The following is a 26,467-nucleotide window of genomic DNA, read 5'->3' on the forward strand; positions in this document are numbered from 1 at the left end:
AGGGCAAAAATGAAGGTAGTGCATACTTCAGGGGTTTGGACAATTACATATGATAAGGCAGATTCACACGTAGAGTAAACTGATGTGGCATCATTGATTACATACCTAAGAATGTGTTAGTTTGCTATATATAAAACTTGAAGGGATGTTTTGAAGTATAAGCAATGGTTAAGAGAACTACTGTAAATTTTAGAGATTGCTACAAGCCAAAAGTTGATGACTTAAATGTTGCTTTGGCCAAAAGAAGAGCAACTGTGACATTTAAGTCCAGACATGAGCTCATCTTCTTGAAAGCTCAGTGACACTTGGCATCGGGCGTTTGTACACATCTGTGCCTGTACATTGATCTGCAAACAGCCAACACTTGAGTCAGCTCTCCTGTGTGGACTCTCATCAGTTTTCAGTTCCACTGCCTGATACTTATGGCCTAAAAAAATTATTTTCATTTTCCAGAACTGTAGTTCACATGTCAGAAGAGCTGTGGTTACATGCTTCTCAGCAGGATGCTGTGGTCGACATGGCAACAGGCCGGTGCGCTATTGCAAAAGATGCCATTCAAATCATCACAGCAGTGAAGTTGGGGCAGCAGCAGAAACCCATCTTTACCAGACCTCACCACCCCCTATCAACACACGGGAGTGTGGGGCAGAGGAGCTTGTGTGTACTGTAGAAGCTGTGATCAGGTAATATTCTAGTTCGTACAGAATCTATATACAAAGCAGGATCAAGCTTTTGTGTAAACACTGCCTGCATAACTCATGGGTACTGAACTCCTGCTGCTTTGGCCGAGTACCAGTCAGCTGTGAGTGTTGTCCTCATGGAAGAATTCAGCCTTGATTCCTAGAAGTAAATTTCATTACTGTCTCCGGGAAAATGTTGACATCGAATGCCTTAATCGCTAATCATTGTTCATCAGATATCTGTATCAAGTGCAAGAAAGCTGTCTTCACTGCCTATGAACTTGTTTTATAGCTTGCTGAAAGAAGCGGAGTTCCATGCTGAGCAGAGGGAGCATGAACTCAACCGCAGGAGGCAGATGGGCCTTTCCTCTTCTCATCACTCCCTGGACAACACAGACTTTGATAATAAAGATGATGACAAGCACGACCAACGACTCCTAAGCCAATTTGGTATCTGGTTCTTGGTAAGAAGTACTTCTTCTTTTATTTCTGAAGCCTAAATTCTTTTTCTCTCCCTCAACCATTAGCTATTGGGTGGTTAGAAGGAACTTCCTAAATCTTCTTTTTTTTTTTTAAATTCAGTGCAGTAACCTGACTTGAAACATTCTCCTTCTCCTTAGAAGGTAGAAAGCTCAAACAGCAGGTCATTAAAGGCTTAAAATGTGCCTGCTCTGTGATTTGAGGTACAAACTTTGTCTCTGATTTGGAATAGTCTTACAGTGCAGACATTGTTTAGAAAAAAAAAAAAAAAGAAAGTTTGGAGACAGGGAGAAAATTACTATTAATCATTTTACAGGTATTTTTGAAGGCTTAAAATTCATATTCCTGCCCCAAATGAGACAAAAATCAAAATTGGTATCCTCTTATAGAGCAAAGATCACTGATTATACCAACTTAATATCTTCTTTCATGGCTTTTTTTTTTTTTTTAAACTCTTGATTTGGTATAATCTTTTTAATTTCTACATTTTATATATTTATATTTGGGTCATATTTTACTGGACATTAGATTACCTTCTGAAAAGAGAAATGATTTTAAAACTCAAACCAGAATGTTTCAGTTTGTCAAAGCATAGTTTTGATTATTTTCAGTGTTAAAAAAAGAGAAAAAATAAATGCTTTTTTCCCCCCTTCTTATTGTTATTCTCTAGTTATGGAAATATTTTGTCAATTATCCTGTGCCAAATTCAAAGCTAATCAGCTCGGTTATTCTGCACCCGTGTATCTCTGAGAACATGCAAAATACAGTAGACAAATACTTTCATTTCTAGAATGAAAGGTGAGAAACTTTGTACTTCTGTCTTGCAGGTGAGCCTTTGCACTCCCAGTGAGAATACACCCACAGAGAGTTTAGCAAGGCTGGTTAGCATGGTGTTTCAGTGGTTTCACTCTACAGCTTACATGATGGATGATGAAGTTGGTAGCCTGGTTGAAAAGCTCAAACCCCAGTTTGTTACCAAGTGGTTGAAGACAGTTTGTGATGTCCGGTTTGATGTCATGGTTATGTGCCTCCTTCCTAAACCAATGGAGTTTGCCAGGGTAAGAATAATTTATCTGAAGGTTTATTTAGTTGCCACAGACATTATAGTAAACTGGATAAAGACTATTTCCCCCTCAACCCTATCAGGAGAGAAGAAATCTCATTGGTAAAGGAGTAGTAGAGTTCAGGAATTTTTCCTCTTCATAGCTTTTCAAGTTCCATTCTGCCAGAAACGGGGAATTATTTACAGTGATATGAAGACAAAGTGGAAGAATATTACAGAGATTGAAAGATACTGTGCATTTTCGATAGCTCGACACATCTTCGTTATGCGCTAAAGCACACATTACAGAAATAAGGTGTCACTTGCCAGCTTCCAGGTATTACCTTCTTCTTTACTAGTCTGCTTTACTGTTATGTAAAGCGACTCGGGAGACTCATCTGCCATGGTTTGCATTATTATTAATGGCGAGAGAGACACTTATCTGGAAGGTCATTAAGGGGGCATCAGTGAGACCCCTTGCTTGAATAACTCCTTGAAGGAGCCTTCCTCACTTTCTGCCCTTTAGTTATGAAACAGAAATTGCCTTAACATGAATAGTAGAAGCATGCATCAAAATTAGATACGTGAATATTCATCTATAGAAAATGAAGCATCAGGATTAAATTAGGAATTTTATGTTTGTTAGGGGTGTAAGGCAGACTTTCCACATTTATCACTGCCAGCTACACTCGTTCTTTTGTAAGCTTTGGAGATGACTTTTATTTTATGATCTCCTTATGAGTAATGTCAGATGGACGAGTTCATTTTAATTCCTACAATTTGGTAGTTAGTGTAGGAAGTGTCATCTGGACTTGATACACTACATCATCAGATATAATGTGTTTATCTATGGATTTTTCATGACCTCACATATAGAATTTGCTATACATGTGCAGACCACCCTGTAAATAACTCTGAACCATCTCTTTGAAGGTAGACCTTGACTGTGGGAGGGTTGGAGGGCAGCTGAGGGAATCTGGGAGGTGAATGGATTCACTGGGTGTTAGAAATGAAGAGATCTGGGCTTTGAGGTTAAAGAGGGGAGGAAGGGCTGAACATTATGCTGCAGTGTGTTGTGGACCTTTTTCTTGGATCTTATTGGGCCTTGTCTTGGATCCAGCCCTTTTCAAACTTTCATAAACCCTACTGCAATGCTGAGAATGAGTTTAACAACTTGCCAGAAATGCAAGGGTCCACTGGAACAATAAGAAAAAACAGCCATGAAATGAGCTGTGATGAATGGAGTTAAAAATATTTTGTTGGCTGAGAGTACTAGTAGTTGCTGCCAAAACAGCAGGCATCTCTAGAGCCATTAAGGAACAGCAGATGTGAGCTGAGGTCAGTTAGAATAATTAGTCTCCGTAGACCAGTTACTTATTTACTTGGATTTATACTTTTTGCCTCCAGTAACACAGAAGTTTGTCAAAGAAATAAAAGCAAAACAAGTAAATAAAAAATAAGAGCAGAAGACCTGTTTCAGACCAAACTTTTCAAAATAAAGATCCTGCACTGTAGCTGATGGCCCAGAGCAAATAATTAAAGGTACAAGTTTGAGCAAACAAATCTGTCCTTCATTGAAAACTGTAGTCAGTGGGATATTATTCTGTGTCATGACCTGGAAGTGAGCAAAATTATTCTAAATCTTGGACAGTCATTTTTTGAACTATGGCTCAAATGAGAGAAAAAAAAACAATTCAATCACCATGGCTGAATGCTAAGTTTGGGCTGATGGATGCTCATGAACATCCCTCATGATTTCTTGGCTGCAACACACTGAGCAAATTGGTGCTTGTGCTGGACTAATATTTATATAATTATATGGGACTAGAAGTAATGGTCATCAGTATAATTCCTGAAAATACCCACAGGTTGGTGGATACTGGGACAAATCATGTAGTGCTGTGACCCAATTAAAAGAAGGCCTGAATCGAATCCTTTGCTTGATTCCATACAATGTAATAAACCAGCCAGTATGGGAATGTATAATGCCAGAGTGGTTGGAAGCTATAAGGACAGAAGTGCCTGATAATCAACTGAAAGAATTCCGAGAAGTATTAAGGTATGTAGACATTTGTAGAAACCATTTTATTATTACATATGTTGATTATTGAGGGTATTAGTGAAATAAAATGCTGAAAATGAATAAAGAATTCATTCAGCCTACTTTATGCAGTAGACAGTACTGAGTGAATACTTCTGGATTTTTCATGAACTGTATTTAGACTAGAGCACTCAACCTTTGGGAAAGTTTCATTTCATTGTTCTTTGTATCCTTGAATCAGTTCCTTTGTTGAGCAAAGCAGACTTTCAGTGTCTTCAAATAGCATAGTGGAAGAAGCTTCATTTTCCTCCTGGCTAGCTGTTGAGGAGAAATATTGGGGATTAGTAGAGCTGTCACTGAAAAATAGTTGATTTATATTGATTTAACTGCTGTCTTCTCCTGTTGAACAAAAAATTACCAAAATAAGAATGGTGACTGTTGGAGTCATAATTCCGTATTAGCTGTATGCCTTTGACAGCAAAGCTTCACATTGTCTGGCTCTGAAACTAACTGTAAATTTATATTTGTACAGACCGATGAAAACATGTTTAGTGAGAATAAGGAATGGTAGGGTGGTGAGATGAGAAATTTTTCTATATATTGAGTATAGAAATCAAATCAAGTTGGGCATAATATAAGATGTGATACAAATTCTTAAAGTGCATCACTAAATTCACTGTGGTGAGACACTAGAACAACTTGCCCAGATAAGCTGTGGAGGTGATCAAGACCAGGCTGGATGGGGCCACAGGCAGCCTGGTCTTGTGTAGTGGTGCAATCCTGCCCACAGCAGGGGAGTTAGAAATATGTGTTCTTAAGATCCCTTCCAACCCAAGCCATTCAATGATTCTGTGATATGATTCAGTCAGAATGGATGGCATCAGCACTGTAGCTCAACTCCCCTGGAGAATGGGGATGGCGGTAAGATTCCAGAAGCATCATGAGTGCTAATTGTGAGATTGCCTTTCTCCTAGTTTTCTGTTATACCTTACCATGACAACATGTCAGTGATGCTCTACTTTTGTCCTACTTTTCAGCAAAATGTTTGACATTGAACTTTGCCCTCTCCCTTTCTCCATGGAAGAGATGTTTGGCTTCATCAGTTGTCGATTCACAGGGTATCCAGCCTCTGTGCAAGAACAAGCATTGCTTTGGTTGCATGTAAGTGTCTTCTTTTAATAAGTCAGCAAAGGCCATTTTACCTGAGTAATCATGTATTCAGAATTTTCAAGTAAAGTACGATTCTTGCCGATTTTTCTTGCTCCTACTAACGGTTATGACAAGTTTGGATGAACTTATATTAGGTGACAAAGTAGGTAGTGATATTCCCACAGTTATAGGCAGATAACCAATGTTGTCAGTATATTGGCATCTGTAGGCAATCTAGCTGAATTAGAATAAATATAGGAATTCTATTTTAGGTAATAATCAAGATAGTAACTAGTTATTCATACAACTATTTTTAATATTTCTGCTTCACAGAAACATTTTGTGCATAAAACTGATCTCAATGTACACTAAGCAATGTGTGATCAAATATTTTGAAAATATGGTGTTTTTTTGACAGTTCTCTTTTGCCTTGATTTGAATAGAAACCTAAAATTCGCAGCTCACCTGACTGTATTCCAAAATTAAATGCATGCAACTTGCTGATCTGAGGATCATGTGATATATATATGCTTATAGAGTAGCTGGCATTTTTATCAATCTTGAAACTTATCTTTTTCTTTTTTACTTATTGTCTTTCCTCAGGTGTTATCTGAGCTTGATATTGTTGTTCCTCTTCAGTTACTAATCAGCATGTTTTCTGATGGAGTTAATTCTGTGAAGGAATTAGCAAATCAAAGAAAATCTAGAGTCAGTGAACTGGCAGGAAATGTTGCAGCTCGGAGGGTAATGGTTGTTTCTCCCGCATGGGTTTTTTTTATTTCTTTTATTTTTATTTTTATTTTTTGCTTAGAACAGTTATCCTAATAGAATGCATGTGAAGAATTAAAGTCATTTTTCAGTATGGTAACATTTGATTGGAGCCCCAATACAAAATTTGAGAGTGAAATAAAATTTATGTGACTTCTTCAGTTAATACTTCTCTGTCAAGTGGTCACTGTAAAGAGAATGCAGGTAGGAGTTAACTGCAGTTTTTCATCAGTGAACTCAGATGGGATTTTTTTTTTGAGCGTTTGTCATGGTATATTTTCTAACTATTTTCGTTCTTTTCATTTGATTTTAATATCTGTTAACAATGTTTTCTATGGACAACTGGTCACCCAGAGTAATTTTTTTTATTTTGATTCATGTTTGATGGGCTAGGATGATTTGGGGGGGATGACAGAAGAATTTTTTTTTTTTTGCCTGTATTTTTCCCCCTCCAAGAAATGTAAAACTTTCTATAAAGAAAATTAGTTTGTCAAAAGCTTATGATCTGTTAAAATATATATATATATTTACAAATATGTAGGCATTAATACACTTGTACTGACGGGACTAACTTTCTAGTCGTCTTCTCTGAAGTACTTTGTGGACAGAAGAAACAGTGTTAAAAGATTATATCTTTAGATTATAGATCTACAGCATCTAGGCAGTTGATGATCCTTCATGTGTAGTCCTCCTACATTCCAATGTAGCTCAGCAGAGAACACTTATACAACTTGTTCATGACCACTTATAAACTAAATAGAAAAATTGGACTATACAGTAATCCAGACCCTAGCTGGTCTAAAGATAGTCCTTGTGTAATCTAACCATATATTTCCTTGAAACATTTAGAGGTTCTGAGAGTGTTGTAAGGGGCCTGTGATGGTGTGAACATAAATTCATACAGAAATGCACATCTTACTGTTGTTATGCCTATTTCATTTACAGCTACTCATATTCTTGGTATAGCCATAATTATGCTATTGTCTTGAAATACTCTCTATTAGCTTCCTGCTATTGAAGCTGATATCCCTGAGGCAAGCCACTGTAACCTGATGGCCACTTTATTACTAGCACCAATTTTCTGTTTTATTTATGATGATGCAGGTTAAAAAATAAATAAAAGCTACCGAAAGGAATAGTAAAGCTGTCAAAATTCTTGACATTTTCCCTAGTCTCGTATAGAATAAGATTGTTTAAATGCTTCGTATTCATTTGAACATGTTTACTTTATGTGTCTTCAGGTAAGCGTTGCTTCTGACCCTGGTCGCAGAGTTCAGCACAACATGCTGAGTCCTTTCCCAAGCCCCTTCCAGAGCCCATTTCGAAGTCCTATACATAGTCCTTTTCACAGTCCCTTCAAGAACTTTGGGCATCCTAGTGGAAAGGCAATTGATTTTGACTGTGAGGATGATGAAATGAATCTTAATTGCTTCATTTTGATGTTCGACCTCATCTTGAAGCAGGTACTCATGGAAGAAAAATATCCATATTTAGGGACACTGAAGTTCTGTAGTCACTTTCGTCTCTCTAATCCTGTATTGAAACTCTTTCTGATGAGGGACTATGACAAAATATAAGGCATTTAAATTTTTCTACAGCTTTCATGTGCCTTCACCTATATAAGAGTTAAGGGTTCATGGTCAGTGAAGAGAATGTAGACACCTCCACGTTGTGTTAAGCGTCTCATATGAGTAAAATGAGCTTAGGAGATGTGCTTTTTCTACAGGCTAGAAGAAGTTTGTTCACAGGCTTAGATTAGATGCGTTATTTTTGGTTACCTAAAGTTATACATTGAAAATTCAGATCCAACTGTTTTGAGTAACAGTCTCCAGGTAATGTTAATTGTCCTGTACTTGAAATTGTTTATTTACCTTCAAAACCTTACTCCAGCTGTTCAGTCTTGGGCTTGAACATTGGAAGAAATGTAGGAAGAGGCAGAACACTTAGGGCTGTGGTTTCTGAAGAAATATTAAATCCTTACTCTTTTCACTTTTTCAGATGGAACTCCAGGATGATGGTGTCACTTTGGGCTTAGAGAACAGTATTTCAAAAGATATAATATCCATCATAAACAATGTGTTCCAAGCACCCTGGGGTGGTTCTCACACATGTCAGAAAGATGAAAAAGCAGTTGAATGTGGTCTGTGTCAGTCCAGCATTCTGTGTTACCAGCTGGGTTTTGAGCTGCTGGAACAACTTGCTCCAAAAGAAGAAATCAGACTAGTGGTAAGTACAATAACCTGTATTACTGGCATGCTGAAACTCTTATTTGTTATTCTCATTACATTGTGCACAAGGGAGCAAAGCTGCACTGACATTTGGTGTGGAACATTTGGGAAGTTAAAGCAAAAATGCCACTGAATTTAAAATCTCCTACGGTTCAATTTATTCAGAGAACACAAGGAAGATGGCAATATTCCTTCAGTGTGAACTCTTCTCCCTGTCAATGCTGTCCACTTTGGAACTACACTCGTATGATACTATTTTAAATAAAATGTGAAACATTAACACCTAGTGCTTTTCATCTTCCTTTAAAGACTAAGAGTAGATACTTTCAAATAAATTAATGATTTTGAATAGAAGGAGGCAACTTGAAATGTCTTAGTTCTTGCTTGATTGTTGAAAATGCTCAGAAAAGAAGACAGGTTTGTGGATCCAGAGGCTTGAGGATACTCCTCAGCAGCCATTAAGTGTGATCACTTAAATCCATGTCTGAAACATGACCTTATTGTCAGAATGCAGTTGCTGATGCAGGATTTTAGATTTAGATAATTTGAATACACCAGTTTACATGAAAGCTAGACAATCTCTGACTCATTTGGGCTCAGCTTGTCCACACAAAATGTTACTAACAGCAAGATATGGCCTAATGTATTTAGAAAACATCAATAAATGAATTTAACTTATTATGTTCTTAAAGGAGCCCACAGATAACCTTGAGGATAGTCTTCTGTATACTAGACCTGAGTTTATTATAGGAACTGAAGGAGAAGAGGAAGACAAATCAGCACCAAAACATGGGGAAAACCCAGGGAATCACACAGAGACCACGGAAAATACTGGTAGGTTTGGTGAGAAGACTGAGTATTTACATTAGGCCTTGAAAGAAATATTTCATTCATACAGAATACAAGGTTTTGAAGCAGTTTTTCAGAAGGCACAATATGTAGTCACTTTTCTTTTCACACATTTTATTCTTTCAGCATATCAACAGAAGACTGTATTATGTTTGTAGTAGGTGTTTTTGACTCAAAAAGTGTTGGCTTTGTGAACATATCAAGTAACAAAAACATTGGATGCCAAATTCTGTGCAGCTGTAAGTTTACTGATGTCAGTGTTACTATGGCAAGAACTAATTTGCTTCTGATTACTTTCACATTCTTTAGTTTCACTTTGAATCCACAAATGAGAGGACTTTAACAGCAATTTATGTAACTTACATTTTTAACAGCGATAAAGAATGATACAGAAAGAAAATTTTGTTATCAGCAACTTCCAGTTACCTTGAAGCTCATATACACTATACTGCAGGTAAAATTATTTATTTGTTTGTTTAGCTTGAATTTTCACGTAAGTGGTTTTGCTGTGTTGAGAATAGTGCCTCTGCTTACACAGGAAATGTCAAGATTTGAAGAACCAGACATTCTTTTTAACATGCTGAACTGTCTGAAGATTCTTTGTCTTCATGGAGAATGCCTGTATATAGCAAGAAAGGACCATCCGCAATTTCTTGCTTATATTCAAGATCATATGCTGATTTCAAGGTAGTTGTTTATTACACATTTTATCTTCATACTTAATTGATTCCCAAATAAACATTCATTGTGACTGCAAAGAATTTGAAGGTTTAATAGGGAAAATTGATTCCCAAATAAACATTATTGTGACTCCAAAGAATTTGAAGGTTTAATAGGGAAAATTAATGAAGTGTGTTAGAGAACTGTGGAAAGGTTAAGAAGCTGTGTAAATATTCTATCTAATGTGCCCTACATATAGAACTGAGATACCCTGCCTTGTCCAGTTCCATATTTACTTGAGCATCTCTAGCCCTATCAGAGGTGAACATATAGCTGGGCGAAAGATAAAATAATTATTTTTATTTAAGTAGTGTTTCTATATATATATATTTTTTTTTCCCCAGAGAAATGGGAAAGTATTGGGATCTAGTAAAACATTGATAAGCATTTCATATTGCCCTGCATCTGCTTGAAGCAAGTGCTGGTGTTGCTCAGTTCGCTATACTTCATCAGTTTGACATGCTATACTTCAAGAGAAATAGGATTCAAATTCCAGTAGTTGTCCGAATCCTCCTTCGGGCCATAGTCACACTTTAAAAGCGGTAGTGAAACATTTCAACAAGAAGAGAACAAAGTGTTGCATAGGAACCAAATATGAGACCACCCAGCCCACTGTTGAAATGAGGGTGTGTAGTCTTAAGTATTACAACTCTCATACTGATGGCCCAAATTGATTTAAAATGAAGTATACAACTGACTTAAATCTCAGAGTTATTTTTCTTTTATATTATCTCAAGAAGGCTTTTTTTTTTCCAAGAAAAAAAACTGCAATGATAGCTTTATCAAAAAATAAATTTTGCAGAAAGAATTTTACATCACAGTGGTTTGTGGATGCACATAATTCATGATGGCAAGACTGTTCATGTGGCTCAAATGCCATGAATTAGTTAAAGTTTTGATAAATCTGAAGTGTTTCAATGTAAGGAATTTCTAGACCTGGATTTTCAAGAAAAAATGTTGAATTTAAAGACTTCCAAGTAGCTCTATTCACATATAAGCAACCCTATAGCGTTCACATGAAGGTCTATGACAGCTCATAGAGATTCTACTGAAAAATGCATTCACTAGTAATACAGTGTGGACATTTCAAAGTAAAGATGTCAAGAGAAAGCTCCTATAAACAGTCTTTGTATTTTTGGTCTTTCCAGCTTATGGGGAGTTGTGAAGTCTGAGTTCTCTCAGCTTTCTTCCCTGGCAGTCCCACTGGTTCTTCATGCACTTTCACTTCCTCATGGAGCTGATATTTTCTGGACAATCATAAACAGCAATTTCAACAGCAAAGACTGGAAGATGAGGTTTGAAGCAGGTAGGCCTGGAAAACATACTGTTTGATCTTTGTTGCTTTCCTGAAGAGGTAGAGCTTTCTCCGCTGCAAGTGAGGAAACATGTAATGGAAGATTATCTTTTAGCTGGTTTGAAGAGCTTGGGAGATAGTGTGGTGCAAAACAATGGCACTAGAATAAGGGAGAACATAAGGCATTATGGAAAATCAAAGCAAAACCAAAATCATGATAACATCTCCCAGCTATTTTTTGTTGTAACTTTCTAAATGTGCTTACTTCTAGGAGAGGTGTACTAATCAAAACACAGAAGACATAAAGAAGCCATTGCTTAAGTTAATATTAATATTTTCTTTCTCTGGGGGCTGCTACAGTGGAGAAGGTGGCTGTATTGTGCAGATTTTTGGATATCCACTCTGTGACAAAAAATCACCTACTGAAGTACTCTTTGGCTCATGCATTCTGCTGTTTCCTGACTGCTGTGGAAGATGTCAACCCAGCAGTAGCTACAAGAGCTGGATTATTACTTGACACCATAAAGAGGCCAGCTTTACAGGTAGTTTCATTATATGGAAAAATGCATTCAAACAGAATCTGCATTTTCTCCCAGTGTTTGGAGTGCTTCAGGTGTACAGCGTCGCAGTCATTGCTAGAACTTCTTCAAACAAGCTTTGTGGGTTTTTGAATCAAATGTGTAGTAGGGCAGGACATTTGCCCATGCTTTTGTATTCCTCAAAACCTTGGAAATTTCTCCTTTCTAAATATAATTTATCTCCTTACCTACCTAACTTTTCCATTGATAGTTGAAGCATTAGCCCTCATTTAAAGGAGTAGGAAAAAAGGACCTAAACCTTTATCCCATACAAATAGTCAGAAATTAGAGTTTTGTCATGCCTTTGCTTTAAAAAAAAAGAAAAAAAAAAGTTTATAGTCTTCACATCTCAGTACTGTTTTTTGTTTTTTTTTTTTTTCCTCCTTAGGGTCTTTGTCTCTGCCTTGATTTCCAGTTTGACACAGTTGTCAAGGACAGGCCCACAATTCTCAGTAAGCTTTTGCTACTTCATTTTCTAAAAGCGGATATTCCAGCTTTGAGCTGGGAGTTCTTTGTGAATCGCTTTGAGACCTTGTCTCTGGAAGCACAGCTTCATCTGGACTGCAACAAAGAATTCCCTTTCCCAACAAGTAAGCAGCGTCCAAATCAATCTGACCACCTTTTATGAGCTTCTGGAATTTCAGCTGCTTGGAAGGGTCTAAGGGAGGTGTAGACCTCCCTTGTCTAAGCTATCTGAAACTTTCAGGCTAGAAGAGAATAACTCAAAGAGCACTTTTTGTCTGCCTAAATACAGCCAAGGCTATATTTCATTGTACCTCTGGGCTTCATATTTTATTCTCACTAGGATTTGATTGCCAGTCTTGGCAATTTTTTAAACATGGTCTGTTTCTGTGGCTACTCAACTGCAAACTGCATTATCCCACTGAGTTCTTCTGTGTATGTTTTTATGCTAACAGCATGCTATTCTCAAAAGTCTGCATCATGCCTGTCGCTGTTCTGTAATGGTCTGTACAGGGATAGCCGTAGGAGTTGCATGGTCCTTGAACATAAACAAATGCACTGGGGCACAGCAAAAGAAGTACACGAACTCCCAGCCAGTGCTTGGTTAGCTGTTCGTGTACTGATGAACAAAATTGTTTGTAAATTTTGTCCTGTTCATGCTTGATTTTTTGGATGCATACCATGCCTTTCTCCATTGACTAGTGGAGGCTAAAAATAAATTCGTGCATTACTGTTTAATATGTTGAATAATTAAAAACTTCCTTAACTAAGTGTTGGACTGTGAGGCACATCTTTTTCTATCTGATTTGCCTGAAGGAGATTAGGAACAGCTGTTTGGACACATGTGTCCCTCAGCAGCTTAATGCCTTCTCCCACACTTGCATGAAGGCCTAAGAAAGCCCAGGTGCTGCTACTGCATCCATGTAATGAATGTAGGTAGAATAAGTATTTTCATCTTTGTATGTGAGTAGCTTGACCCAAAGCAGAGGGCTGAGGCCTGAGAAGGGAATCTCAGCACTAGTTTCTTTCTCCTCTAGCTGCAGATGTGGACTTAAAAAGTATTTTTTAAGATTCTCTTGAGCCTTTCTCTGTCCTCTGAAAGACGTAAGTGGTGCAAGAGATGGGGTCACTGGATTCGGTCACTTACATAATAAACCTCTGTGTTTGAATGCACAATAGACATAAGTATAAAAAAATGTTAGAGACTTCATTCAGACATGCAATGGTACTGCTAATAACAAACTATAAAAACATAATCGCCTTCACAGAATTTTGGAGGAACCGTTCAGATCCAGGATGATTAGGTGTAGGCAGAACATGAGATTAGTCTGAGACAAAACTATATGCCACGTTTGGTAAGACTGCAGTAAGTGTGATCATACTTGTGAGATTTCTGCCATTTTAAATAGGGAGCTCCTCATATTTCTTTAGCCTGAAATTCAGATTTTTAGTCCAAGAGCCTTTTTCCAGTCTTCTTTTCCAGAAAGAAGATAGAAGGGACACCATTACTTTTTAACACAGTTAAGCTCTTTGGGATTTTATGGGTTTCAGAATGAGAACATGCAATTGAGTTCCTTGCAGATGGACCCCTTGAACCCATATGAATCTTTCTTGACTTCAGTGGGACTGGGGGCCCAGTTGCATTTGGCACTTGGCAGCACTAGGGCCTCACCATGCTGTGGAATGAATCCTAACTTGGTCAATTGCATTTGCAAAGCTATCACTGCTGTCCGGACAAATGTCGCCAACCTCAGTGATGCAGCAATGTGGAAGATCAAGAGGGCTCGTTTCGCACGTAATCGTCAGAAGAGTGTGCGTTCCCTGAGGGACAGTGTGAAGGGACCAGTGGAGTCAAAGAGAGCGCTCTCCCTTCCAGAAACCTTAACCACCAAAATTCGTTGAGTATCTATTTATGTTTTTGTCTCCCTTAGGATTGTATCCTATTGTTGGGTACACAACGGAATTGTCAGTATTTCTCCAAATAGGATAGCAAAACTAGGTTTCCGATCAATTTGGGCAGTATTCAGATATTATTAGTGAGTTTGACAAAGAATATTGACAAACATTATACCTATGATCTGTTTAAAATATCAGAAAAAAATGCTCCAAAACTAGTTTGTGGATGCATCTTAATTTTTAATTGTGGTTAATACACAGTGATTTTGTCTAAATCAATACATTTATGGAAAAATTCAATTGTTACTAATTTATTAATTGTAATTACCCATCAGTGTATGCAGCATATGCTTAGGAATTTTAAAAACAACGGTTAATGAATCAAATGTAGATGTCTTCAGAATTCCTTTGTGAATAAAATTACAAGATCATATCCATGCAACACATTCTTCCTGCCAGTTTGTGTAGGAGGGCCTAGGTGATGGAAAATCTTAAGCCTCTATGAAGCAATGTACACATATTTTTCCAAGCAAAACTAAAGCTTGAACATACTCTTTTAGAGAATTTTACAAACATGGATTTGTATTCAGATTGGACCTCTTCCATTGCTCCTACCCACATATTGACAACAGACAAAATGTTAAAACTTGGATGTTAGTGAACTGCTATATGATTTATTTTCTTCAAACCAGGCAGCACTGTATATTGGGACTCTTATGTAATCCTTCTTGACTGATTTCTGATCCTGCACAGGTGTTCCTGTGTGATGACACTTCCACCAGAAAAAACTGAATGATCGAGAGAACTAGAGTTACAGTACATGGTGTAACATTTCAAATGGTTACACTCATTGCCTTGACAACACTGCATGAGCAAATGGACATAAATATGCTAGTACTGAATGTATGCTGAAGCGTAAGACATGAATACGATTTACTTAAACAGTTGTGTTTTTTTTTTTGTTGTTTGTTTGTTGTCGTTGTTTTTTAATTTTTTTAAGCTGTGAGCTTGACCAGACATGAGCAGTCTGCTCCAGCACTTGGCGGAACACCAGAGCAAACACCAGGTGGGTTTGAAGTGAGTGTTTTGATGAAACAGGCAAATGAAGTACTGGCTTGCTGGCTCCTGAGAAAACCCTGTGCAAGTTGTAAGCTATCTAAAAGTCACAACATAGTTCCAAAGGGTGTAGTTTCTTGTTTTGTTCTAGATTTGCCCTTTGTTGTACTTAGTAGTTCAGGTCTGGAGAGAGGTTGTTCAGAAGCAATCATCTATTGCTGCCATTGGTCTCATTCTCTGGTCTCATTGTTCCTGAAAATAGCATATCTTTAGTATGGTGGCACCATGGGTTATTTGTGTTCAGCCTGATCTTTGATGTCTGGATTGTTTTTGATTGTAGTTATTACTCTTTTCCATGCTGTATACTTACAGATGTTGTAAGTCCATTATTTTATATTTACTGACAACTTTTTTGTCAGGTGTGCATAGAATAGTTAGTTCAGCAGGGTTCAAGTAAGTACATAGTCTTTAAACAATTATGATTTGCTGACAGTTCTTGTTCTGGCTAGACCTTTGTAGACTGACCAATTGGAAGTGAAATTCCTCTGATTCATCTCTTTTCACATTAATTTCTCAGAACGTGCAATATTTCCAACCAACACAACTTCAGAATCAGAACTGATTGTCTTATTGGGTGATTAGTTAAACAGGAGAATCTTGCCACTGTGGCTGCTGACCAAGTGCTGTGGAATGGACTGGGAGAGTCTCAGAATTAGCACTGGTTATACTACTATTAAGCTAACCCAGTGAGACTTAGAAATCAACCAGTTCATTACATAATATGTATGCAGGTTGTCACTGACAATGAAATCATAGTGTGAAGAGGAGAGATATCAGCAAATGATTGTTGCTCATTTAATGATACCATTCATCTGCTATAGGTGGAGCTTAAAGAAACTTGTCACATTAGAAGTGTCAGTCTCACGGTAGGCATTGTTAACCATTGTGATTTTGTTAAATATGTTTTGTTATTTCAGACTTTCAGCTTTTGAGTTCCAGGCTCACCTAATTAGTGGCTTTCACCAAAAGATACATATAAAACATTGCAGGTAGACAGTAAATATTGATGTGAAAAAAAATCTGAAAATGCAATTCAAGGTTATCACAGATGCCTTCAAAATTAGAAGACAAATGGCTGTCCCTCTGCTCCTGCCCAGCATTTATAAATTCTCTGAAATCTTAATTTTGTTTTTTGAAGGTTTGACTCACGGTTTTTAACTCCTTGCATTGACAGTACTGAGCATATCTTCTGAGGGATGAATCAACTCCTAAACACAGTCTGTACATCTGTTATAGAAAAGCATTTATTTTTTTGTATACCACTTGAATGAACTAGTTCTTATACTCATCTGTTTTTATTTCTAGATCTAGAACTAATCTTTGTATAATACAAGATCATACTTTGAGTTAATCTTGCTTGTAGGTTCTGTTCTAGAAACTTCAATTTTAACAGTTCTTTCAATAAGGGTTATTTCCAATAATTGACAGGATTCATATATTATTAAATGAGTACAAGTAGATCATCTTGTAATTCTGCTTCATACCAGCTTGCTTTATCACAGTTATTCACTGTTAGACAGACTTATAAGCACACATCAGAAAATCCAACTGATACATTTTAGCAAAAATTTTAGTTAGCAGCAATAGTATTTACAGAACAAATTAAAAATAGTGATGTAAGAAAAACTTAATTTTAGTGTTTCCCTCTTTGATTCTGTCAAAATAGTATTATCTGTTCTCTTTCTTGATTATCTCAGACAGAATAATTTTTATTGCACATAGGACGCGTTTTATTTATACAGAAATGTTTCGTTTAAATGACTATTTTAAAATAGAAGTAGTTAGAATAATATTCCTCACTGTGCTTTAGCCATACACATATTCATAATGATTTAATAAAATAATCTGATACGCTGATGTGTGAAGTAGCTTTTGCTTTCCAAGAACTCCGTTGTTACTGTAGGGGGAACGCTTATTGCTAAAGAACTTTAGTAATAGAAAAGGTGTTACACCGATAGTGAGAAGGAAGAAGAAAACTCTGAAGATAGTTACTAGAGAGTTCTAGTGAGGGCAAGTGGTCTAAAAAGTAATGGGAGATACTATAGTTTAAAAATATGAGATTGCAAATGAAAATACGTGTCCAGTGGCTGTTGCTTGCAGCAAGTCTGCTCTGCTTGAGCAGTGAGAACCAGCACCCTAACTTCCTCGTGCTTAGTATCTTCTAGTCTTTCATATGACAACAGTGCTAAGTATTATTGTTTGATTATTTCTATTCAATATTTATGAAGTAAGTTTTAAACTTCTCTGGGAAAAAGTTACACTACATGGAGTGTCAAACCTAATAAATGATTGTGCCTACGTTTGGCAAAAGTTATTTTAGAAATATATGGACTCGGTATTAAAAGAAAAGTATTTTTGCCTGGAACTTTATCTCCTTTTTACCATTTGATACATTCTCTACTGGCAAAGACTAATGTCCACACTTCGCTGAGGAAAGGCAGAAAATCTTGCCAGCTGAGAATGTGGTGGCCATGAGATTTTATTCTCTTAATGAACATAAATGAAAAGGTATGATAATACTCAGTTTGGCAGAGAGGCACAAAAGGGGCCCGAGGCAACCTGACCTAGTAGGTGACCACTGTGCCTATGGCTGGAGTTGGAACTAGATAGTCTTTAAGGTCTCTTCCAACCCAAGTCAATCTTTGATTCTATGATGGGAAGATAAACAGTTCAGTTAAACACAGGAAAGCTGAGAAATGGAATTTGGTATGCATGGTAGGTATTAATGTGCTGTTAGCTGTTGGACTGGGTGATCTTGGAAGTCTTTTCTAACATTGGTGATTCTATTTTTCTATGATAGTGAGGCAACAGTGAGACACTGCCCTCAGAAATGCATGCCTATCTCTCCTGTGACCTCATCCACGTGGAAATGGGGCAATTAACTCTGGAAGAAATTTGTGGAATATTCTGTATCCTTTTTGCAGTTTTTACATAACTGATACTAATGTTTCTCTTGTAATGATAGGACAACCCTCCCCAGAGAATGATAATACGATAAAAGACTTACTGCCAGAGGATGCTGGGATTGATCACCAGACTGTTCACCAGCTGATCACTGTGCTAATGAAGTTCATGGCAAAGGATGAAAGCAGTGCTGAGTCGGACATCAGCAGCGCTAAAGCTTTCAACACAGTCAAGCGCCATCTGTATGTCCTGCTTGGTTATGATCAGCAGGAAGGATGCTTCATGATTGCACCACAAAAAATGCGTGTTTCCACCTGCTTTAATGCCTTTATTGCTGGAATAGCACAAGTAGGTGAAGGCAATTATCAATTATTGTTTTTTTTTTTTGTTTTTTGTTTTTGTTTTTTTTTCCTGCTATTTCTCTTCACCCGTTGTTGAAATGGTGGTAGCACAGCTGCATTTATACCAAAATAATGCCTTCTTTCTTCATCTTCAAAGTAAAGAGAGCTGCAATTTCTTACCTCGTAACGCTTTTCTAAGGCTTGATTCTTACTGATAGAGCAGTTTCTGATCCTAGGATGAAAAATGCTTCATGCTTGCAGAATATTCTTTTTATTTGCGGTGAAGCATCATCAGGTATTGGTGTTTCATAGGCAAAATTGAAGATTTTAATCTATACTGAGTAGCAGCAAATGCATCCTGATTCATTGTCTCGGAGCATCATTTCTGTACATTGTTAATTGGAATGATTCCTCACTTGCACACTTCAAAGCTGATTTGAGTAAAAGTAGTTTCAGGCCTGCTATGGTTTATTGAGTGTCTGGCAGTGGTAATTTAGATCTCTAGACAGTATCTTCCATGTTTTTTTAAATGTGTTTTTGAGGTTTGGATACCCAAACTTCAGTGACCAACACTGATCTGATTTTCAGTTAACACAATCTAAATATCAGTCTCTACCTTCCTTTTCCTCTGTCTTTGAAACATCTCAGGATAGCCAAATTCACAATTTTTGTTTGAAAAGCTTTTCAGCTGAATCCTGCTTCCTTTGAAATGAAATGGAGTTTCAGTAGGCTACATTTTCTGTAGATGTCCCTTCTCGTTGCAGGGGAATCGGAGTAGACGACCTTTAAAAGGTCCCCTCCAACTCAAATGATTCTATGATTCTGTGATTTCCTCCATGTAGCACGCACCAAAACTAACTTGTATTTTGGGAGGATTTTTTTCCTCTAGCTGTAGGGCTGTTTTCAGCTTTTTGTCCTTGAAAGATGTATCTTCCCCTCCCTAGAAGCAGTTTTTTGAAACCAGTTCAGTATTGCCCCACATGGTGGCAATGTTGTACAGTTGTGTTCAGGGGGGAAGTACAGCAGGGGTAGAGCCTAGCTATGCCATTTCAGGCTCTGTATCCCAGGCTGAGTTCTGCTCAGTGTTTGCAGTATTATTTATTCCAGATCTTCCTGTGACATCTTAAAAAATGGATCTGCTCAGTTAAGACACATCTGCATTACATTATGTGCTGCGTTAAGGCCGAGTTCTGTCTTCCTTGTATGGATGATTTTTTCCTAACTGTGTTATATAATTGTATGTCATCCTGAGAGGACAAGGCACGCTGCAGGGAAGAACCATATTTGGTGATTATATGTCATCTATTCAACAGGGTAACCACACAAAGATAGACAGAGCATTTATCTGTTTAGGTATATGCACATAACAATAAAATTTGAGGCAACTGTGCATCAAACTAGAGAATTTTGCAGGGACTAAACTTTAGTCATCTTGTTCAGGAGGAAATTTGAGAGATAGGCTTTGTGTTCATAAATTAGACCCATCCCTTTCTTGTAATAAAAGCAAAATCAGAACATGAAGACCTGAAGGAAATGGATGATGTGCATGAAACATTTGTGTCTGTTTAGATGGACAAGTACCCTGTTAAAGCACCAAATCCACTTAAACTGCGGGAAGGCGACAGGGGGGTGTGCTGGCGTTAGCTTGCTCTGCTGTTGTACCTTCCTAGACAATAACCATTCTTTGTCAGTGTCAGGGACAAGGATTTTGCGGGTCCTTGAAATTGTCTGATTCAACTACTGTTTCCTGGACATAAAGCTTTAAAGAAAAATCACACAGCAGATTACACAGGTAGGCATCCAGCCAGGTCTCAAATATGTCCAGAGAAGGAGACTCCACAACCTTTCTGGACAGCCTGTTCCAGTGCTTCATTGCTTTCTTCCTTGTGTTAGTATGGAACTTCCTGTGTTGCAGTTTGTGACTGCTGCCCCTTGTTCTACTGTTGCTTACCACTGAAAAGAGTCTGATCACATCAGCTCAACTCCTGCACTTCACATGTTTATAAACAGTGATAAGATACCCTCTCAGCCTTCTCTTCTCCATACTGAAGTGTCCCAGGTCTCAGCCTTTCCTCATATGGGAAATGTTCAAAGCCCTTAATAACATTTGTCACCCTCCACTGCACTCTTTCTGGGAGTTCCCTGTCTTTTTGAACTGCAGAGCCAAGAGCTGGATACTGTACTCCAGATGTGGCCTCACCAGGGCAAAATAGAGGGGGAGGATCATCTCTTTCGACCTGCTGGCCACGCTGTTTTTAGTGCACCACAGGATACCATTGGACTTCTTGGTCATAAGGGCACACTGCTGGCTCATGGCCAAACTGCTGTCCAAAAGGATACCCAGGTCCTTCCCTGCAGGTCAATCTCTAACCTATACTGATGCATGTGGTTATTCCTCCCCAGATGCAAGACTCTACACTTGCTCTTCTTGAAGCTCATCAGACTCCTCTCTGCCCAACTCTCTAGTCTGTCCTGGTCTTGTTAAATGGCAGCACAGTCTTTCAACAAGACCTGGACAGACTGGAGAGTTGCTTCAAAACTGACAAGAAAACAGTGAAAACTGTTAGTACAACATTAATTTAGAAAACAAACCAACTAACAACAAGAAGTAACCCATAATTGCATTGTGTCTGGTAAACATGGGATATATAGAGCATAGTTTTATCTATTAAAGCACAACCAATTTGTGCCATAATATAAGGCTATCCCTGCATGATATATGTTGTGGACGTGACAAAGTATATTAGTATTCTGACTGCGCAGATGGAAAACTTTCAGAATGCATCTTCCTTTGTTTCATTTTACCTATCTAGCTAAAATGAGAGCCTGACAAACTGGCAAAAGTTTTTAATTGATAGTCAGACTACCATAAAAACGTTTGTTTTCACTTAACTGATATGTAAACTGAATTATTTTGCTTTATCGCATCAGTGGAGCTGATTTGGTGAGCTAATCCCTGTGCTGATATTCTTTTCAGGTGATGGACTACAACATCAACCTGGGAAAACACCTTCTTCCTTTGGTGGTGCAGGTGTTGAAATACTGCACTTGTCCTCAGCTAAGGCATTACTTTCAGCAGCCTCCTCGCTGCTCTCTCTGGTCCCTCAAACCTCACATTCGGCAGATGTGGTTAAAGGCTTTACTTGTCATTCTCTATAAGGTGAGTGGTCCCAAAGAGGTGCTGTTTATCTTAAAATTCACACTTAAAAGTGAAATTTATTACATGGAATACCTAACTGTACTGCAAATGAAAGAAGCTGCAAAGTACACCTCTGATTTGCTTACCCTTTGTGTTTAATTTCAGAGCCCAAAGTAATTAGGCTTTCAACTATGCTACCGACCTGTTATTCCTGCTGTCTATATTGTCTTTTCCATAGTTAACTGTGAAGGAAATATATAGGTTTGAAAACTGTAAAATGGTATATAAAGGTTGAAAAATTAGAAAGGTCATAAATAATATTTAGGTTTTTTAGAAACAAATAATAACTTTTAAATGGGGAGTCAGCTTATTAGCTTTTACTCTTTAGTTAAATGATGCTTCTGTGATTGTTGTTAAAATATAGGATGTTTACACCCTGAAACATAGTTGTGAATACTTTTGATATCCTTAACAAAGTTCTTGCAGTTATACAGAACATGCAAGGAAGTGGAGACACTAAAAATGAATGGTACCTGCAAATTGACATACAGCATTTGGAAGATAAGAACTTTTACTTTACTATGTACAATTGGTTTTGCCGTACAAGTCAAGAAAGCAATATATTAAATCTTAATAGGGACTATATTGAAGTATCTGTATGAAGTTGAAAACAGTCCTGCTCCTTACCATGTGTTTAGAAATGTATGATCAAAGGAAGGCAGAGGGCATCCAAGCTGACAATATTCTTGTCATTTTTTCTGTTTTACTGCCTAAATGTTTATCCATGGAGAAAAGTTGAGTTTTAAGCTGAAGTTTTTCTCTTTCACTGAACAGTACCCCTACAGAGACTGTGAAATCAGCAAGATTGTACTTCACTTAATCCATATCACAGTCAATACCCTCAATGCTCAGTATCACAGCTGCAAGCCCCATGCAACTGCTGGTCCTTTGTATAGTGACAACAGTAACATAAGCCGATACAGTGAAAAGGAAAAAGGTACTTTAAACACTTTCATTTATTTGATAGTCATTTATTTAATCCATGAAGTATCACAGATGATGTAGAAATGGGCAGATGTGGTCTAAAATTTAGAACATAATCCTTAGAATTAAGTCCAAGGTCTGAATTATCTGACTACCTATAACCCTCTATCGCAACATAAATAAATTCACTGTTTGTTTGTAGACAAAGCATAGCACAGCAGCCTCACTTTTGGAGAGAGGGTGCCTTAGGCTGAGCAGTGCAGTTGCACACCTAGGTAGTGCTTTTTTAATGAGAATTTTAACTGATTGTACACATACATAACATTTGCAACCACCCTTCACTGCATTATTTCTATATTCAGATATAGGGAGTGTAATTCATCTGACCAAGCATATACGCACATTCTCTAGTGGTCTAGAATCAAGAAATAAGTTGGTTAAGATGTATGTTTCATCTTATCTTAAAGCAGATGTTAAAAATAGTGACAAAACTAATTTATGGTAACATGGCATAGTACCAAATAGCAGATATTTAAAAGTGGGAGTGATGAACTCAGACCTAAAGTTGAGTAGCTCAGATGCAAACGTGTATGATACTTACGTCTAAAGGCAGAAGACTTGTTCATTCCTTGGAGTCTGAATTTGATTGTTAACTCTCTACTGCTTGCTAGCTGTTACAGGTACTGTGATGGTGTGAGTTGGTGTAAGATTAGGTCAAAAGTAGTCTCTTGATTTATTTAGCCCAGTCCCTACAGAAGTTCATATTATCAACTTTCTTTGATGTTTTTTTTCATCTTATCGATTAATTTTCTTATCCCTGATGCTTTAAGATGGTTGTTTCAGGACTTCACATCTAGTAGAAACTTCTGCCATTTTGAAGGCTAAAGACATTAATGTTCAGTTTATGCCTTCAGTTTTTGACCATTCCAGCTGTTCGACTTCTATGCCTCCTTCTCATTCCTCAACACCAAATGCACTTGCTCTCCATGCCCACCTAATAGAATTGACAGGGCAAAATTTATTTCTTCTCTTGAATCCTAAGGAAGTGCCTAATGAGACATATTATAAATATGTTTTTTTTTTTTCCCTTTCCTTTTTTTTTAAGTAGCTATTTCATATAGGCAATGTATTTATTTTTTGGTGCATAGATGGACTTATGTCTGTCTTCCTTTCTGCCATTTCCAACCACAGGTTCTCAAATTCAACCATAATGCTTTACTATTACTACTCAGATTAACATTTTCATAGTTCATATTATTAGATTTCATTCCATTACTATTACCAGCCATTCAAGATTATTGTTCTTTTTTTTCTTTTTCACTTTCCTTTTTTGTTTATTATAGACCCTGCAGTCATACTAATTCCCATCTCCTGCAACTTACAGTTTCTCATTGAGCAGTATAGACAGTTATTTACTCAAGTTAGTGTCCAAAGTTATTGTTTCTTTCATCTAAGGAATCTGTGCTGTTAGTAGGAAAATGTCAGCTTAGAATGGTAAAAGCATAAATATGCTTTTGTTGTAGCCCATTTTCCATTTATCTCTGCTCTTTCTGACTTGAATTCATGATGTAAAAATAATGGAGAGGTTCTAGCTATTTTCTATTGGTGTTTAGGTTTTTTTGTTTTGTTTTTAAACAAAACTCAGATGACTCTTCAAATTTAGTTGAAAACTTAGCTGAGGCTTTATCATATTGACAGCTTTTCAGTCAAGGAATTACACTTTGTGAAGATTAATAACGTTTTTTCTTTCTCCAGCAGAGGAAGACAGTGTTTTTGATGAGTCTGACATTCATGATACACCAACTGGGCCTTGCAATAAAGAATCTCAAACATTCTTTGCAAGACTGAAAAGAATTGGTGGCAGCAAAATGGTGAAATATCAACCAGTTGAGATGAATGCTCAGAGAAGTATGATTTTTTTTTTCTCATCTTACTCATGCAGAAATACAATTTCCCACTTATAGTTTCAAATTACCACATTTCTTTGTAGAGTTTATTGCATGCATGTCCACAATGCTGTAATCCAAAGTTATTTTGAAACCTCTTCAAAATGGTCTGTGTAGCTAATTTCTTCCTTTGCTTTTTATAACAAACACAGCCATGCCAAATGTCCTTAGAAATTACTTGACTGTGTAATCTTCTATCCAATGCATAGGGTTATGCAGTCTGCCTGCAGGTTGCATCTATCTGGGATGACTAGAATTTGGACAAATCCCATTATTTCAGTGTAGGTTTTTTTTTTTTTTTTTTTGTAATTATTGCTTTGTTTATCTCTTTTAATTTGTAAAAATCAATACGATATGTCTCTGAGGTGAAAACAAATTTTAGAGAGTTTTGATTAATACTGGTTTTGTATTTGAAATGCCAGTGAATTGTGAGATGAAGATATCTTGCAGAAGTTTCCAACTAAGGTAGTATTAGCTCTTTCTGTTTTAATCAGGTGAAATAGAGCTGGCTGAATATAGAGAGACGGGGGCCTTACAAGACAGTATTCTACGCTGTGTGAGAGAAGAAAGCATTCAGAAAAAAAAACTACGCTCTCTAAAACAAAAATCTCTTGATATAGGGAATGCAGACTCCCTGTTGTTTACATTAGATGAACATCGCAGGAAGTCCTGCATAGATCGATGTGACTTAGAAAAACCACCTGTCCCTGCTGCTTACACGATACACAGGCAGAGTGATTACGGACGATCTCGACAGAATTCTTCTACTAAAGCTGAAAATATAGAAATACAAGAAAATCCTCCTTCTGCAGAGAGTTTCCAGGAAACAAGACGACCTGTCATACCAGAAGTTAGGTTAAACTGCATGGAAACTTTTGAAGTGAAGGTGGACTCTCCAGTTAAACCTACTGGTCCCAAGGAAGATTTAGATCTGATAGATTTGTCCTCTGACTCAACGTCAGGCCCCGAAAAGCATTCAGTACTTTCCACTTCAGACAGTGACTCTTTAGTCTTTGAACCACTTCCTCCTCTAAGAATAGTGGAGAGTGATGAAGAAGAAACAATAAACCAGTTAAATGATGAGGTCTCTGGCAAAACCACTGTGTCATCTCCCTCAACACCTATCAACATCTCTGCGCTCAGCCTCAGCACAACACCTCTAGTCCAGTTCAGCATTGAAGATTGCTCCAAAGACTTTAGCTCTAAGGATACAAGCAACAGCACTTCAGCAGGAATAGAGGACATCCTTTCTACTTCTCCCAAAGATAAAAAGAACTCTTTGGATTTAGGTAAGCCTGAAGAACTTCATGACGTTTCCTGTGGGAACTCACTAACACTGAAACAGAAAAGGGACCTGCTGCAGAAGTCATTTGCCCTTCCAGAAACGTCCCTTGATGATAACTCTGAACTCAATGTGGAGGAAATTAGGCCTAGCGGAGCAATTCCAAGTCCCAATGTTAAAACAGTGCTCATTAAAGTTCCTGAGGATTCTGAAAAGCAAACCGAAAGTGATAAACTTGGTAACAACCCAGAGTCTGATACTGAACAAAACACAGAACAAAAACAAGAAGAGGAGACTGAGGAGTCAGAATTTAAGATTCAGATTGTCCCCCGCCAGAGGAAGCAGAGGAAGATTGCTGTGAGTGCTATTCAGAGAGAATACCTGGACATTTCCTTTAACATCCTTGACAAGCTGGGAGAACAGAAGGAAGCAGGTGAGCTGAAAATGCTGTCTTAATGACATATTGGGAAGGTTTTTGTAATAGATAGGTATACAGAGAAAGATATGTGATCTGGTGCAATCTGAACTAGCTGAAATTTTCCAGGTGTTTGTTTTTCACAAGGAATGT

At 37.5% G+C, this 26,467-nt stretch overlaps 1 protein-coding gene across 7 annotated transcripts in view; it reads left to right on the forward strand.

Moving 5' to 3' along the window:
• The window catches only part of UNC79 (unc-79 homolog, NALCN channel complex subunit), a 100,071-nt gene that overhangs the window by 28,797 nt on the left and 44,807 nt on the right, over positions 1-26,467 (forward strand). For all 7 annotated transcript variants that reach the window (XM_019615848.1, XM_031553658.1, XM_010711850.3 and 4 more), the window contains 21 exons: positions 454-683; positions 973-1,144; positions 1,988-2,218; positions 4,071-4,261; positions 5,281-5,404; positions 5,996-6,136; positions 7,402-7,623; positions 8,159-8,386; positions 9,081-9,222; positions 9,612-9,691; positions 9,776-9,924; positions 11,106-11,263; positions 11,612-11,793; positions 12,218-12,419; positions 14,009-14,188; positions 15,188-15,253; positions 18,269-18,555; positions 21,526-21,708; positions 22,522-22,684; positions 24,427-24,579; positions 25,112-26,332. In XM_019615848.1, coding sequence (XP_019471393.1) covers positions 454-683; positions 973-1,144; positions 1,988-2,218; positions 4,071-4,261; positions 5,281-5,404; positions 5,996-6,136; positions 7,402-7,623; positions 8,159-8,386; positions 9,081-9,222; positions 9,612-9,691; positions 9,776-9,924; positions 11,106-11,263; positions 11,612-11,793; positions 12,218-12,419; positions 14,009-14,188; positions 15,188-15,253; positions 18,269-18,555; positions 21,526-21,708; positions 22,522-22,684; positions 24,427-24,579; positions 25,112-26,332 — 4,705 coding nt within the window. The remainder of the gene's footprint in view (positions 1-453; positions 684-972; positions 1,145-1,987; positions 2,219-4,070; positions 4,262-5,280; positions 5,405-5,995; positions 6,137-7,401; positions 7,624-8,158; positions 8,387-9,080; positions 9,223-9,611; positions 9,692-9,775; positions 9,925-11,105; positions 11,264-11,611; positions 11,794-12,217; positions 12,420-14,008; positions 14,189-15,187; positions 15,254-18,268; positions 18,556-21,525; positions 21,709-22,521; positions 22,685-24,426; positions 24,580-25,111; positions 26,333-26,467) is intronic.

This window comes from Meleagris gallopavo, chromosome 5, assembly GCF_000146605.3.
Source record: "Meleagris gallopavo isolate NT-WF06-2002-E0010 breed Aviagen turkey brand Nicholas breeding stock chromosome 5, Turkey_5.1, whole genome shotgun sequence".
In the NCBI taxonomy this organism is placed as follows: Eukaryota; Metazoa; Chordata; class Aves; order Galliformes; family Phasianidae; genus Meleagris; species Meleagris gallopavo.